The sequence below is a fragment of the Mercenaria mercenaria genome, chromosome 1 (assembly GCF_021730395.1).
Source record: "Mercenaria mercenaria strain notata chromosome 1, MADL_Memer_1, whole genome shotgun sequence".
In the NCBI taxonomy this organism is placed as follows: Eukaryota; Metazoa; Mollusca; class Bivalvia; order Venerida; family Veneridae; genus Mercenaria; species Mercenaria mercenaria.
This window is the reverse complement of record NC_069361.1, coordinates 77,206,632-77,224,071: the sequence shown is the minus strand read 5'-3', so window position 1 is coordinate 77,224,071 and position 17,440 is coordinate 77,206,632. Positions and strand designations below refer to the sequence as shown.

The window sequence follows — 17,440 nt, the reverse complement described above, 5'->3', positions numbered from 1 at the left end:
AAGAAGGCCATGATGGCCCTAGACTGCTCACCTTCACAGCTTGCTTAAAGAGTTTCAAATTGGTAGATGGTCACGCAAGGAAAATATCTGAAATTATTTTAGAAAAGGGCCAATGTTTTCTGACAAGAATTTGAAGTGCTTCCACTAAATAGAATTAGGGGCAGGTAATATATATGTGTGGAGAGGGTTGAGTAGGATAAATGAATACGTGATACTTAAAGTTAATATCGAGAAAGACAATAACGAATAAGTAATCAAGAAACTACTTTTGAAAAAGTGCATGTCCCCCCTCCCCCACTCCTGCTTTATTTGAATGGAAGTGATAACTGATATGCAATATCTGGGTAAATGTTTGGACCGAGGTATAAAACCAAAACCCTTTTGACGTTTGACTGGAGTGTGACCTTGATCTTTGAGGTAGGGGTATGGGTGTTTGCATGACAAATTGTCTTGTTATGGGAAACATTTATGAAAAAACAAGAGGGCCAAGATGGCCCTAGGTCGCTCACCTGGGAAACACACCAAACATGTTTGACCTAGTGATTTCATGGAAACAAATATTCTGACCAATTTTTATTAAGATTGAACCAAAAATATGGTCTCTTGAGTGTAAACAAGTATTTTCTTTGACTTGACCTGGTGACCTAGTTTTTGAATCTACATGACCCAGATTCATGCTTGTCCAAGATTCCATAAAAACACCTGAAAAAGTTTCGGGAAGATTGGAGCAAACAAGTGGCCTCTCGAGTGTATACAAGCTTTTCCTCTGATTTGACCTAGTGACCTAGTTTTTGGCCCCACATGACCTAGATTTGAAATTGTCCAAGATTTTATGATAAAAAACATTCTGACCAAGTTTTATGAAGATAGAATAAAAAATGTGGCCCCTAGAGTAAACAAGCTTATTCGTTGATTTGCCTGGTGACCTAGTTTATAACTCCACATGGCCCAGATAAAAATTAATCTGAGATTTCATGCAGACAAACATTCTGACAAAGTTTCATGCACTTAAAATGAAAAATGCAGCCCCTATTGCATACACAAGGTTTTTCTTTTATTTTAACAGGACTGGTGACCTAGTTTTTGACCCCAGATGACCCAGATTCGAAATTGGGCCAAAGGTCATAAAGATAAACATTTTGACCAAATTTCATGAAGATGTGGTCATAAACATGGCCTGTAGTGTTATCAAGCTTTTCCTTTGATTTGACTGGATGACCTAGTTATTGACCCAGATTCAAACCTGACCTAGAGGTCATCAAGACAAACATTGTGATCAAATTTCATGAAGATCCAGTATAAAATGAAGTCCCTATTGCATACACATGGTTTTTCTTTGATCTGACCTTGCGACCTAGTTTTTGATCCCAGAATACCCATATTCAAACCTGACAAAGATTTCACCAAGGCAGCCATTCTGACTAAATTTTATGAATATCCAGTGTAAAATGCAGCCCCTATTGCATACAAAAGGTTTTTCTTGTATTTGACCAGGTGACCTAGTTTTTGATCCAAGATGACCCATATTCGAACTTGACAAAGATTTCATCCAGACAAACATTCTGATCAAATTTCATGAAGATCTGGTGTAAAATGCAACCTCTGTTGCATACACAAGGTTTTTCTTTGATATAACCTAGTGACCTAGTTTTTGACGCCAAATGACCCATATTCAAACTTTATCTAGATTTCATCAGGGCAACCATCTGATTTAATTTCATGAAGATCCGAAGTAAAATGCAGTCCCTTTGGCATACACAAGGTTTTTTCTTTGATTTGACATACTAACCTATTTTTTGACCCCAGATGACCCATACTGTGAAATCATTTAATTTCGTGGGCATGAAATTTCGTGGTTTTGGTCAAAACGGCAATTTCGTGGGGATATGAATTAGTGGATTTCAACTTTTGAACATAAAATAAATGTGAAATTTACTTATTCATTGATTAAATTTCGTGGATTGACTCAACCACGAAAATTTGTCCCCCACAAATATTAATGATTTTACAGTATTCAAACTTGACCTAGATTTGATCAAGGCAATCATTCCGACTGAATTTTATGAAGATCCAGTGTAAAATCAGCCCCTATTGCAAGCTTTTTTAAAAATTTTACAGTGACCTAGTTTTTTACCCCAGGTGACCCATATTCAAACTTTACCTAGATTTCATCCAGACAAACATTCTGATCAAATTTCATGAAGATCTGGTGTAAAATGCAGTCCCTAATGCATACACAAGGTTTTTTTCTGAGCATTGCTCAGGTGAGCTAATAAATATTGTTATAAAATATGTTCTGGGCCAGGCATGGAGAAAAGCCTATCGACTTTTGACCTCTGAGTGAGACTTTAGGCTAGTGATGCACATGACACATTTCATTATTGGGTTCTTTTGTGCCGTGTATTATTAGAATCCGTTCAAGGAAGACGTAGTTATGGTTCAGACAGGTAAAAATCCCACTAGCAACCAAAATTCAAGTTGCACAAATTCACATGCTGAATAATATTCATATGAGCCGTACCATGGGAAAACCAACATAGTGGCTTTGCGACCAGCATGGATCGAGACCAGCCTGCGCATCTGCGCAGTCTGGTCAGGATCCATGCTGTTCGCTAATGGTTTCTCTAATCGCAATAGGCTTTAAAAGCGAACAGCATGAATCCTGACCAGACTGCGCGGATGCGCAAGCTGGTCTGGATCCATGCTGGTCGCAAACCCACTATGTTGGTTTTCTCGTGGCACGGCTCATATACGGTTAAATGACTCAAGGTTAAATACTTTTTGAAAAACATGACACAAATGTTTGACAAAGTCAAGGGCCATAACTCTGGCTATGTGAAAACCCAAACAAAACACAATGTGCAAAACTTCATGTGCTGATTAACAATCATGTAAGATTTGTTGACTTCGGAAGGCTGATGGACAGATGTAACAGCATGGACATGAGCAACTTTAAGAACCTCACCCCATGGGCAAGTTTGTCAGGGCAGATTTTGTCTGTAACTATTCCTGTTTAAACTTCACAACCACTCAAACTCATCAGCTCTTCAACCAGTCATTGAATTTGTTGACAAATGATGAAAACAACAGCAACATTTTGTTAGTATTTATTCAAATACTTACTGCGTATATTTACGAGTTAAAAGCACTGATTTCCTTTTCGATATTGGTCCAAAATAACATTGATGAATCTCATCACATAATGGTGTTTATACAAGAACAGAAAAAATAACGAACTTTGTTGCTTTTTCTTTTTCTGGAAAGGTGCTCAGCTACAGAATGTATTGTCTAAAGCTTATTGGTAGGGAGGATAATATCAGTAAAATGTAACTAAGCAAAAACATCAAATATAAAGAATCTCACAACGTTAATCCATTTTTTTATCATTCACAAATAGTTAAAGGTAATGTTCTATACATCAAAAGCACAAAATGGGTACAGACGCACTGAGTAAGACTACGTAAGACTACACAAAGAAAGTATCTCATGATCTGTTTTCCTGCAGACCTGTGTTAAAGTTTATGAGGTCATTTTTTTTGTTGTCCATCCTCGCACACTGCCAAAGCATCATCTCGTTCTTGTACCAGTTCCTTGGCACTGATGTCCATCTTCTCTCTTGAGAAGTCGTTGATCTCCAGCCCTTCTTTAATTTTCCAAGTCTTGTCTTTGATTTCCACTGGGAAGGAGTACATTAACCCATCAGGAATCCCGTATTTATTGCCATCAGAGATAACAGCCATGGATGTCCATTCACCCTGTAAATTGTAAAGGCAATCATTTTCAAGATTTTATTATCAAAATTTGCTAGTTATATTTGAGAAGAAATACAACTTTGTTGTATATAGCCAAACCTTTAAATACACTAGGGAGAACACTCAGTTACCATTGTACACATTTTAACTCCCCTCTAGGCAAATCGATGTTTAGTTTGCAGAGAGGGTGAGAGATAAACAGATAAACTTACTGATTGAGTTCCCATCCACCAATCTCTCATGTGGTCGCAGGTGGCTTTGGCAGCTGACATAGCACTGGATAACTTTCTAGCTTTAATAACAGCAGCTCCACGTGACTGGACTATCTAAAGTAAAGAAAAACAATAACATGTAACATGCCCTTGATAACACAATCTAACTTAGTTGTTAAATTAAGATATGATGGCCATATATTACTCAACTGAGTACACATGAGCCTACTTAACCTTTACCCTGTTAAATTTCTAAAATGGACTGGTCCATTGTTCAATATGGGCAATACCATTTATTTATTGAAGGGGTGATTGCTGAAAAATTACTGACTGAATAGTGAACAGTGCAGACCATGATCAGCCTGCACGTATGTGCAGGCTGATCTTATTCTGCACTGGTCGCAAAGGCAGAACTATTCGCCGCCAGCAGGCTAAAGGTTAAGATTAAGCTGTTGCTACTGGGTTTAACGTCACACCAACACAATTATAGGTCATATGGCAAATTTCAAGCTTTTCATGGAGGAGGAAGACTGAAGATGCTCCTCTTTGCATTATATCGAGCAACAGCAGGCACATGGGTAAAACAGCTAGCAGCCCCAAAAAGGAGCATAGTGCCTCCATAACTGAGGGAAGGACCTTAAAATGATCATACAAAGCAAGTTAAACTTTGATGATGATCCATCAGGTGGTTCAAACAAAGAATTTATCAATTTGCTTCTCTATCTTAATCTCAATGTTCAATGTTTTTTCTATTTAAGCCCTAGCAGAACCATTTGAACAAGAATTTGTAACAGAGTTACTCACGTACCCCTGCCTAGGGACATTTATCACAAAACATACTGCATTCCAATACAACAGCATCTTCTAGGTAAGGTGGCAACATACTAAGAATTTATATATATATGTCATAATTTTATACCATATAATTCATGAAGAAGTTATGAAGTCTGAAAATGTCCTGAAATCTATAATTGGTAAATTAATGCTTTCAAATGCTAATATCAGATTCTGTATTTAATTTTTTTTCCATATAAAATGAAATGACTTGAAGGGAATTTGGCAATTATCATGGCAATATTCTGACAAACCAATGCCACAACTCTCGAGTTTAGTTTATTTTGGCCCAAAACCTAATTTAACTGAGATATTATGACTATATACATTGTATTCAAGTGTGGTTAAGATAGCTTCAGAAACGCAAACTAACTGCAGATGAGGGACTGCCAATAGACATTCAACAAAAGGTTTATAAATACACATTAACATTTTTAGGGGAACACAGTCAGACCATACCTTCAACTTTCTATTCTACATGTTAATGAAAAACTCCACCAGATATAACCTAGAATAAATACATACCTTGATAAACTCGTTTTTCAGCCAATTATCATCTTTCACAGCTTCAGGAACTGACATTTTCTTGCCATTAAGGTTCACTGTGGCATGTCTCATATCGGGGTACTGCGTAGATGAATGGTTACCCCAGATTATAGCATTGCTGACATCGCCAACACTGACCCCCACTCTGTCTGCAATCTGAAATATGTAGCAAACACAGATTTCAAGATATGTACACTTACTTTCAACATAGGAAATCTGTGCACCAGACTAACTTGTCAATAAATCAACTGTCTTGCTGTATATAAACATAAACAAATGTACTGAATACCATTTATATAATTGAAAGGTGTTTTAATCCTTACCATGCTGAATTTCTATATTGAACTTGTCCATCTTCCAATTTGGACAGTACCATTAACTGTTAAAAGGGGTGCTTACCAAAAAGGTACTAGCTAAATAGCGAACAGTGCAGATCATGATCAGATTGCGTGGATGTGCAGGCTAATCATTATCTACACTGGTCGCAAAGGCAGAATCAATTGTGTCCAGCATGGTAAGGGTTAATAGTTACTTGTGACGCAAAATTGTTCCTCTCGCAATTTTGTTTAAAGGGGGCAACAGGTCCCTAGGGCTAAAAATAGACAGACCTTTCAACAACAAGTGACAAGGTGGGCTAAAAACAAGAGGGTCATGATGACCCTGGATCGCTCACCTGAGTTATATGAGCTACATGTTTCAAATGTCAAACTTACGCTAAAATATTAAGACAGTATGTCAGTAGGTCAAATTCATGGTCACTGAAAGTCAGTTTTAAGATCGGTGTGCAAAACTGTACATGTCATCCAAATTTCAAGGCTGTATCTTAAACAAGAGGGCCATGATGGCCCTGTATCGCTCACCTGAGTACCAATGCTCAAAATGATATGATCAAGTTTTCACGTAGAGCACATAGGCATACCCATTAAATATTATCAGGATAAACATATCTTGTAACAGTCCCTTTTGACCTAGTCAGGGCCAATTTCCATACCAAGTATGAGGGTCCTAGGCTCAAATGCTGCATTTTTGTACTAACATGACTATTCCTTACCTTGGAAGACTTAAATAACATTTAAAACCAATCTCATTAGACGCTGCTGATATATATTTGTTTACATAAAATAAAGGGAAGTAATTTGTCATAAATTCAGTCAAAAGTTATCTACCCTGATTGTCCGAGGCCATCTGATGGCACAAATGACATTTCAAATCAGTATCTACATTGGTTACTGAGATACACCCATTTTAATTTGAAACAAAGGGAGGTAATTTGACATAAATCAGTCCATAGCTATCTACCCTGATTGCCTCAGTCCAACTAAAGACAACTAGAAAATGCTTTTGTAAAAAAGCGCATGTCTCCCCAAATGCAAAGTCCTATAGGCAAGAAGTCAATAGGGGTCAGGAGCGAAAGTCAAAGAGACACTGATGGTTGGCTGCAATAGGGATCATCTACTTGGCATGTCCAGTCATCCCGCTAAATTTCAACACTCTTGGCCTAGTGGTTCTCAAGTCACTGTTTAGGCTCCTGTGACCTTGACCTTTGATGAAGTGACCTCAAAATAAATAGGGGTCATCTACTCTGCATGTCCAATCATCCTATTAAGTTTCAACATTGTAGGTCAAGTGGTTCTCAAGTTATTTCCAAAAAATTATTTTACATGAACAGGCCACTGTGACCTTGACCTTTAATAGACTGACCCCAAAATCAATAGGGGTCATCTACTCTGCATGTTCAATCATCCTATGAAGTTTCAACATTCTGGGTCGAGAGGTTCTCAAGTTATTGGTTGGAAATGGTTTTCCATGTTCAGGCCCCTGTGGCCTTGACCTTTAACAGAGTGACCCTAAAATCGTTAGGGGTCATGTACTCTGAATGACCAATCATCCTATGAAGTTTCATCATTCTGGGTCAAGTGGTTCTCAAGTTACTGACCGGAAATGGTTTTCAATGTTCGGGCCCCTGTGACCTTGACCTTTCACAGAGTGACCCCAAAATCGACAGGGGTCATCTACTCTGCATGACCAATCATCCTATTAAGTTTCAACATTCTGGGTCAAGTGGTTCTCAAGTTACTGACCGGAAATGGTTTTCAATGTTCAGGCCCCTGTGACCTTGACCTTTAATGAAGTGACCCCAAAATCGATAGGGGTCATCTACTTCGCATGTTCAATCATCCTATGAAGTTTCAACATTCTGGGTCAAGTAGTTCTCTAGTTATTGATCGGAAATGGTTTTCAATGTTCAGGCCCCTGTGACCTTGACCTTTGATAGAGTGACCCCAAAATGAATAAGGATCATCTACACTTCATGACATATCATCCTATGAAGTTTCAACATTCTGGGTCAAGTGGTTCTCTAGTTATTGATCGGAAATAGTTTTCAATGTTCAGGCCCCTGTGACCTTGACCTTTGAAGGAGTGACCCCAAAATCAATAGGGGTCATCTACTCTTCATGATCAATCATCCTATGAAGTTTCAACATTCTGGGTCAAGTGGTTCTCTAGTTATTGATCGGAAATGGTTTTCAATGTTCAGGCCCCTGTGACCTTGACCTTTGACGGAGTGACCCCAAAAACAATAGGGGTCGTCTACTCCAGCAGCCCTACAACCCTATGAAGTTTGAAGGTTCTAGGTGAAATGGTTCTCCAGTTACTGCTCGGAAATGAAGTGTGACGGACGGACAGGGCAAAAACAATATGTCTCCTGGGGGAGACATAATAATGAAATTTCAAATGAGTTCTATAAATATTTACCGAGATACCGAGGATATGCATGTAGAAGAAACAGAGTACAAGCCTATACAACAATATATTAGTAAAGTATTCATATCGATAAATGTTCAATCAAGAGTTATCTAATATGACTATTTCTTACCATGGAAGACATAAATAACGTTTTAAACCAATCTCATTAGAAGCTGCTTAGGTGTATTCATTTAGATAAACAAGAGGGCCATGATGGCCCTATATCGCTCACCTGTTATCATTGCACTTGAGGACAAGAAGGTCCTCAGAAAAAATATCTAAGTCCAAAGGACAGGAACAACAAAGGAAAGAAATTTAACCAAAAAGAAAAAAAAATTCTTACAAGGTAAAGATATGTCAAAATACACCTAAAAATTGGAGGTACCATCCATGTTGTACCACAGAAAAGTGGTCTCGGTTTTTCCCTACGGCCAATAATAAAAAAGTTACTAAAAATAAGCTATTTATATTAACGTAAAAGGGAAGTAATTAAAAAGAAAATTATTGTAAGTGAACAAAAGAAGGATCTGCCAAATAAATCTGTTGACATAAATGAAATTTCGGATCAGTATCTTAATTAGTTATGGAGATATACCCATTTTAATTTGAAATAAAGTGAGGTAATTTGACAAAAAATCAGTCCATAGTTATCTACCCTGATTGATTCAGTCCAACTAATGATAATAATGAAATTTCAAATAAGTCCTATAAGTACTTACTAATATAAATCCATTTTGACTACAATCAGGGGGGGTAATCAGATATAAAATAACTCTGGAACCGACGATTGGATCTGATTTGTCATGGAATCCAAGATTTATTGTTGTTGAAGATATTTTGGAAGTTTGTATCAAATCAAACCATAAATGAAGTCTCTATATGGCTGCAAAAGCCAAAATAGCCAATTTTGGACCTTCAAGGGTCCATAACTCTGGAACCCATGATGGAATCTGGCCAGTTCAAGAAAGGAACCAAGATCTTGTGGTGATACAAGTTGTGTGCAAGTTTGGTTACATCAAATCATAAATGAAGTTGCTATTGTGCAGACAAGGTCAAAATAGCTAATTTTGGCCCTTTCAGGAGCCATAACTCTGGAACCCATTATGGGATCTGGCCGGTTCAACAAAGGAACTAAGATCTTATGGCAACACAAGTTTTGTGCAAGTTTGATTAAATTCAAATCATAAATGAAGCTGCTATTGTGCAGACAAGGTCAAAATAGCTAATTCTGGGCCTTTCAGGGGCCATAACTCTGGAACCCATAAAGAAATCTAGACAGTTCATGAAAGGAACCAAGGTCTTATAGTGATACAAGTTGTGTGCAAGTTTGGTTAAAATCAAATCATAAATGAAGCTGCTATTGTGCAGACAAGGTCAAAATACAGTCGAACTTCGATGGCTCGAACTCGAGGGTCCCGTTGAAATTAGTTCGAGTTTTCCGTTGTTCGAGACATCCAAATGGCGGCCATTTTGAATTTGGGAATTCGAGGGTATGATGCGTTACAAACCTAACATCGTAATATATTGTCATATTGTACCTAAATGTGTGTATGATACGACGATAAATAAAAAACGAATGCTGAAAATATCTTTAATATTTATTTTCAAACATGACATAGATACGAAAAAAAAAATACACTGATAAAACACATAATTATAAGAATTTGGTGAAGACAGCATCAAATAGAAAGACATGAAAAGCTAACCTTTATGAATTATAGTCCAGCACAAATACTATCAAATATATTGCTTTCCAGTAGCCGACTTAGCTATCCCCCCACTTTACTAATTTGATCAGCTATGCTAAAGCAGTATGAAAGTTGACATCGGATCTCCCGTTTTTATGCAGAAAAAATAAAGACAGACATTGCTCAATTATTTTAAATAATTTTATTCGTATTAATCAAAGCCCCATTAAAGCATTGCAGTGAACGAAAGTCACTTTGTTTAATTTGTTTGTTGTATACTGACGCTAATTACATAAGCGTGTGAAAATTACGCATACGCTGGTTAAAGGGGAAGCTTGGCGAATGTCAGGTAGAGGTGTGAAAAACTTTATAAACACAAGCCATTCCGGCGACAAATTGTCTGTTCGACTGAATAGGTGTAATTATCACTGTACTTAGGCCGAGGGGACCGCCAAATGAGTTCGAGAGTTCGAATTTTCGGAGTTCGAGCGATCCGAGGTAGAACTATATAGAATAAAGAAGGCATAATTCGGGACCGGGCGAAGAGTTCGAGCGATCCCGGGTGTTCGAAAGATCCGAGTTCGAGCCATCGAAGTTCAACTGTAGCTAATTTTGGCCCTTTCAGGGGCCATAACTCTGGAACCCATAATGGGATCTGGCACTTCAAGAAAGGAACCGAGATCTTATGGTGATACAAGTTGTGTGCAAGTTTGGTTAAAATAAAATCATAAATAAAGCTGCTATTGTGCAGACAAGGTCAAAATAGCTGATTTTGGCACTTTCAGGGGCCATAACTCTGGAACCCATAATGGGATCTGGCCAGTTCAAGAAAGGAACCGAGACCTTATGGTGATACAAGTTGTGTGCAAGTTTGGTTAAAATAAAATCATAAATGAAACCACTATCGTGCAGACAAGAAATTGTTGACGGACGCATGCACGCACGGACACACGACGGACGAAGGGTGATCACAAAAGCTCACCTTGTCACTATGTGACAGGTGAGCTAAAAATAAAGGGAGGTAATTTGTCATAAATTCAGTCAATATGTATCTTCACTGATTGTCCAAGTCCATCTGTTGACATAAATGAAATTTCAGATCAGTATCTTCATTAGTAACGGAGATATACCCATTTTAATTTGAAATAAAGGGAGGTAATTTGACACAAAATCAGTCTATAGTTATCTACCCTGATTGTCTCAGTCCAACTAATGACAATAATGAAATTTTAAAAAGTCCTAAGTACTTACTGATATAAATCCATTTTGATTACAATCAAGGGAGGTAATCAGATATAAAATAACTCTGGAAGCTACTACTGGATCTGACAGATTCGTCATGGAATCCAAGATTTATTGTTGTTGAAGACATTTTGGAAGTTTGTATCAAATCAAACCATAAATGAAGTCTTTATATGGCTGCAAAAGCCAAAATAGCAAATTTTGGACCTTTAAGGGGCCATAACTCTGGAACCCATAATGGGATCTGGCCAGTTCAAGAAAAGAACCAAGATCTTGTGGTGATACAAGTTGTGTGCAAGTTTGGTTAAAATCAAATCATAAATGAAGCTGCTATTGTGCTGACAAGGTCATAAAAGCTAATTTTGGCCCTTTCAGGGGCCTCACTCTGGAACCCATAATGGGATCTGGCCAGTTCAAAAAAGGAAACGAGATCTTATGGTGACACAAGTTTTGTGCAAGTTTGATTAAATTCAAATCATAAATAAAGCCGCTGTTGTGCAGACAAGGTCAAAATAGCTAATTCTAGCCCTTTCAGGGGCCATCACTCTGGAACCCATAACGGGATCTGGCAAGTTCAAAAAAGGAAACAAGATCTTATGGTGACACAAGTTTTGTGCAAGTTTGATTAAATTCAAATCATAAATAAAGCCGCTGTTGTGCAGACAAGGTCAAAATAGCTAATTCTGGCCCTTTCAGGGGCCATAACTCTGGAACCCATAAAGGAATCTGGCCAGTTCAACAAAGGAACCAAGATCTTATGGTGATACAAGTTGTGTGCAAGTTTGGTAAAAATCAAATCATAAATAAAGCTGCTATTGTGCAGACAAGATCAAAATAGCTAATTTTGGCCCTTTCAGGGGCCATAACTCTGGAACCCATAACGGGATCTGGCCACTTCAAGAAAGGAACCGAGATCTTATGGTGATACAAGTTGTGTGCAAGTTTGGTTAAAATAAAATCATAAATGAAACCACTATCGTGCAGACAAGAAATTGTTGACGCACGCACGGACGGACAGACTGATGACGGACGAAGGGTGATCACAATAGCTCACCTTGTCACTATGTGACAGGTGAGCTAAAAACAAGTGACCCCCAGGGCGAGGCCTCTTTTCACCCCAGGGGCATAATTTAAACAATCTTATAAGAGATCCACTAGGCAATGCTACATACCAAATATCAAAGGCCTAGCCTGAACATTCAGACAAGAAGACTTTTTTTTTCCTATACAAATCTATGTAAAACTTGGGACCCAGAGCTGGGCCTCTTTTTACCCCAGGGGCATAATTTGAACACTTTTGGTAGAGGACCACTAGTCAATGCAACATACCAAATATCAAAAGCCTACGCCTTCCAGTTTCAGGCAAGAAGATTTTTTAAATTTTTTTCATATACAAGTCTATGTAAAACTTGGGACCCCTGGGTGGGGCCTCTTTTCAACCCAGGGGCATAATTTGAACACTCTTGGTAGAGGACCATTAGGCAATGCAATATACCAAATATCAAAAGCCTAGGACTTGCAGTTTCAGCCAAGAAGATTTTTAAAGTTTTTTCCTATATAAGTCTATGTAAAACTTGGGACCCCGGGGCAGGGCCTCTTTTCACCCAAGGGTAATAATTTGAACAGTCTTGGTAGAGGGGACCACAAGGCAATGCTACATACCAAATATTAAAGGCCTAGGTCTTGTGTTTTCAGACCAGAAGATTTTTAAAGTTTTTTCCTATATAAGTCTATGTAAAACTTTGGACCCCCGGGGCGGGGCCTCTTTTCACCCCAGAGGCATAATTTGTATATTCTTCATAGAGGACTATCAGATGATGTCACATGCCAAATATCGAGGCTCTATGCCTTGCTGTTTTGGACAAGAAGATTTTTTAAGTTTTTCCCTTCGGTTGCCATGGCAACCAGAGTTGTGGAATTCAATTCTTTGAAAAAGTTTGAAAGGGGGCCGCCCAAGGACCATTCCTGTGAAGTCTGTGAAATCTGCCCAGTGGTTTTCAAGATGGATAATGAGCGGTCACAAAAGCTCACCATGAGCCTTTTGCTCAGGTGAGCTAACAAGAAAGTAGGTCAGGATTAAGACTATTCAAGATTGGTATTGAAATCTGCATCAAAAATTATACATGTGGTCCAAATTTTTATGCTGTAACTTCGGAAACGAAAAAGTAGGTCAGTAGACCTCAGGGTCATTATTTGAACAAACTTGATAGTTTACCACTAGATAATACTAAATACCAAATATCTAAGGTCTGGGCCTTATAGGTCTAGACAAGAAGATTTTTAAATATTTTTTACTTTATAAGTCAATGTAAAACAAGGGACCCCCCTGGCGGGGCATATATTAACCCCTGGGTCAAGATTTGAACAATTTTGGTTGAGAACCACTAGAGCATGCCAAATACTAAATATCTAAGCTCTGGACCTTATGGTTTAAGACAAGAATTTTTTAAAGGTTTTACCCTATACAAGCCTATTTAAACCATGTGCCTCCCAGGGTGGGGCAAGTTTTAACCCCAGGGGGATAATTTGAACAATCCTGGTAAAGGACTAGTATACGATGCTACATACCAAATATCAAAGCCCTAGGCCCTGTGGTTTTGTACAAGGTTTTCAAGATTTTCCCTGTAAGTCTATATAAACAATGTGACCCGCAGGGCAGGGCCATATTTAACCTTAGGGAGATAATTTGAACAATCTTGGTAGAAGACCACTAGATGATGCCACATACCAAATATCAAAGCCCTAGGGCCTGTGATTTTGGACAAGAAGATTTTCAAAGTTTTTCTCTATTCTGTATAAACCATGTGACCCCCAGGGTGAAGCAATATTTGACCTTAGTGATATAATTTGAACAATCTTGGTAGAGGCCCACAAGATGATGCTACATACCAAATATCAAAACCCTAGGCCCTGTGGTTTTAGACAAGAAGATTTTCAAATTTCTTCCCTATTGAAGTCTTGTGAATCACTAAGATTTGTTCCAGTGCAGGCACTTTCCCTGTTCAATTTTTGTAGTATTCCTATGAAGCTTGATGAATGTAGGCTAAAGCGTTCTTTATTTATTGATATGCAACAGTTTTCAGTCTTCTGGACTGTGTGCCCTTGACCTTTGACCTGCTGAACCATAAAACAACAGGGATCATCTTCTAACGAAGGCAATCATCCTAAAAAGTTTGACAAATGTAGGCCAAAGTGTTCTTTATTTATTGACTGAGCCGAAACCATTTTCAGTCTGGAGGTAACTGTGACCTGAAACTTTCACCTACTCAACCTAAAAACAATAGGTCATCCACTGCCCCTATTCTTTGAAAGTTGGGGGGTGGGGGGAATAATAATGAAAATTGAAAATTAAAGATTTTAGTTTAAAAGCAAACATAAGAAGTCAAAAGACTACTCTAAGTAAAACTGAATTTCTTGTACCTGAGCCTTTGCTCGGCTTTGGTCAAGCCTGGTGAGTGCAGAGAAGTTCTGCTTTGGAATAGATGGTGCATACTTGGAGCAGATCAGTGCATTTGTATTGGCTGGGTTACCAACTACCACTATCTGTAATAACAATTCAAACAAAAATGTTACACAACATACAATATTTCAATTAGTCTACAGTGCAAAACAAGAGCACCGCAATGCGGGGCAATATATGCCCAAAGGTATGACCTTTGACCCCTAAGTGTCACCTTGACCTTGAAGCAAGCCATCCGAAATATGCGCTATGCACGTCGTCTCGAGGTGGTGAACATTTGTGCCAAGTTTCTTTAAAATCCTTCAAGCAGTTCAAGAGTTACACAGCGGACACGAAACAAAGTCATATGACCTTTGACCCTAAGTGTGACCTTGACCTTGAAGCGAGCCATCCAGTACATGCGCTCTGCACGTCGTTTCAATGTGGTGAACATTTGTGTCAAGTTTCTGCGAAATCCTTCAAGGGGTTCAGGTATGACCTTTGACCCCTGAAATCCTTCATCGGGTTCAGGTATGACCTTTCACCCCTAAGTGTGACCTTGACCTTGTAGCGGGCCATCCTAAACATGCGCTCTGGACGTCATCTCGATGTAGTGAACATTTGTGCCAAGTTTCTTTAAAATCCTTCAAGCAGTTCAAGAGTTACAGAGCGGACACGAAACAAAGTCATATGACCTTTTACCCCTAAGTGTGACCTTGACCTTGAAGCGAGCCATCCAGAACATGCGCTCTGCATGTCGTGTCAATGTGGTGAACATTTGTGTCAAGTTTCTTCAAAATCCTTCAACGGGTTCAGGTATGTCTTTTGACCCCTGAAATCCTTCACCGGGTTCAGGTATGACCTTTGATCCCTAAGTGTGACCTTGACCTTGTAACGAGCCATCAGAAACATGTGCCCTAAAACAAAATTCCAGGTGCACAACTTCACTTACTGAATAATAGTCCTTTGTTTCATGAACCTAGATCAAATACTTTTTGAGATATTGGCGACTCAACTTTTATACCTTAATATGCATATTTTTGACTAAGTCAAAGGCCATTACTCTAGTCTGGTTGAGTGATATCTCAAACAAAACCCTAGGTGCACAATTTCACATGCTGAATAATATTCCTGTAATGTTTCATAATACTGGGTCAAATAATTTTTGAGATACATGCGACACAAACTTAGGCCCACTTTATGCATATTTTTGACTAAGTCAAGGCCCATAACTCTAGACTGGCTGAGTAAGATCCAAATTAAAACCCCTGTTGCACAACTTCCTGTGCTGAATAACAATCCTGTGAGGTTTGATGACTCTGGATCAAAAACTTTTTGAGATATGAACAACACAAATTCGGACGGACAGATGGAAAGACGGACAAAAGCAACTCTAAGTGCCCCCACCAAAAAATAAATTGAGGTGTGGGGGTGGGGGGGGGGGGCACAAAAATGGGAGGATTTATGTCATCTGTTTTATTGTGAAGTGGTTGTTTAGTCTTTCTAAAACTTTGAAGTAGCTGAGTATCGGCCTCTGGTATATCGCTAGAAAAAGCCCTGTGTACAGATAAATCATACATGTGAACTCCCGCGCGGGAGGGCCAAAATCCCGATTTTTTCACCTTGCCTCCTGTCTCCCGACCAAAACCATAATTCTCCCGCTTTTCAAAAAAAAAAAAAAAAAAAAAAATCAGTATTATGACTGGGTTGATAATTACCGAGGAGTGCCAAACATGTTTACACAGTAAATCAAAGTGTCACCGACTGTTGTGTATTATACATGTTTGACACACATGTAGCTAAAGGAAAGAGTTGTTTTTCACAGGTGAATTTTGATAACATGATTGTTTGTTTTGATAAGGGATTAGACAAGCATGGCCTTTTCCACCTGTCTCACGGGGCCGAATATCGGCCCATTCTCAATGCCAGTTAGGCTCCATTTTTTTACCAATTTGAAGCAAAAAACTCCCAGTCATAAGAAATAATTCCCAGCTGAAATGAATTTTTGATTATTCAAAGAAAAGTTTTGTTCGGTAATAAAATCACATAAATAATTGTTAGAGAAACCAACCCATTACTATTTTTAGAACATGAATGTTATTTCCCCTTATGCAATTACGCCATTTTCTTCCAATGTTTCAAATCAGATTTATTTCATTGAAAATTGGATGAAAACAAACACTCATTTATTTGATAACATCAATCTACATTATTTTGGTAAGGGTAAATACATGTTGATGCATTTCTGTTTTCTGTTTTTCATGTCAAAATCATTAATGATCAGTATTTTTATACAAAGGAAGTGGCTATTCTTATGGTCCCGTAGGAATAGCATTCTTACGGCTCTCCTGTAAGAATAATGAAAAGCCCGCAGGTGGTTATTCCTACAACAGTTTTGTATTACAATACATTGTACTGAAGTCATTCAACTGATATATTTTCAACCAATTTCAGAAATAACATCTAATTACATTTGGTCATTGTGTTACAAATAAAATGTCAGGTCTGAATTGATGCAAACATGTCGAGCTATTACCCGTCTTTAGAATGTCCAGGGATTTCCGTGGAAAAGTACATGGAATTATTCCATGGAGTATTGGAACAGATTTCCATGGAAAAAATCCAGTGTTCCATGGAAAATTTGAAAGGTTTAGTCTGTTAATGTTTCTGGAAATATTCCATAGTATCCCTGGAAATATTCCCTCGTACACCTGGAAATATTCCATAGTACCCCTGGAAATATTCCCTGGTACACCTGGAAATATTCCCTAGTATCCCTGGAAATATTCCCTGGTATTCCTGGAAATATTCCATGGTGCAAATGGAAATATTCCCTGATACACCAAGTTTCTTACTGAAAAATCATGTTGTTAGTAGCTCAATCAGAAACAAAAGATTTCTAATGATTAACTTCTTGGTTCAAACTTTCACATGCGCACAATTTGTATTGAGTCTCAGGTCAGTCTGTAATATCTTTTC

General features: G+C 38.3%; 1 protein-coding gene across 1 annotated transcript in view; it reads right to left on the bottom strand.

Moving 5' to 3' along the window:
* Positions 1-3,091: 3,091 nt before the first annotated feature.
* The window catches only part of LOC123533293 (malate dehydrogenase, cytoplasmic-like), a 38,125-nt gene continuing 23,776 nt past the window's right edge, over positions 3,092-17,440 (bottom strand). Inside the window, exons 5-8 of the mRNA XM_045314940.2 lie at positions 14,443-14,565; positions 5,324-5,500; positions 3,965-4,078; positions 3,092-3,755 (exon numbers count right to left, since the gene is read on the bottom strand). Coding sequence (XP_045170875.2) covers positions 3,528-3,755; positions 3,965-4,078; positions 5,324-5,500; positions 14,443-14,565 — 642 coding nt within the window. The 3' untranslated portion in view covers positions 3,092-3,527. The remainder of the gene's footprint in view (positions 3,756-3,964; positions 4,079-5,323; positions 5,501-14,442; positions 14,566-17,440) is intronic.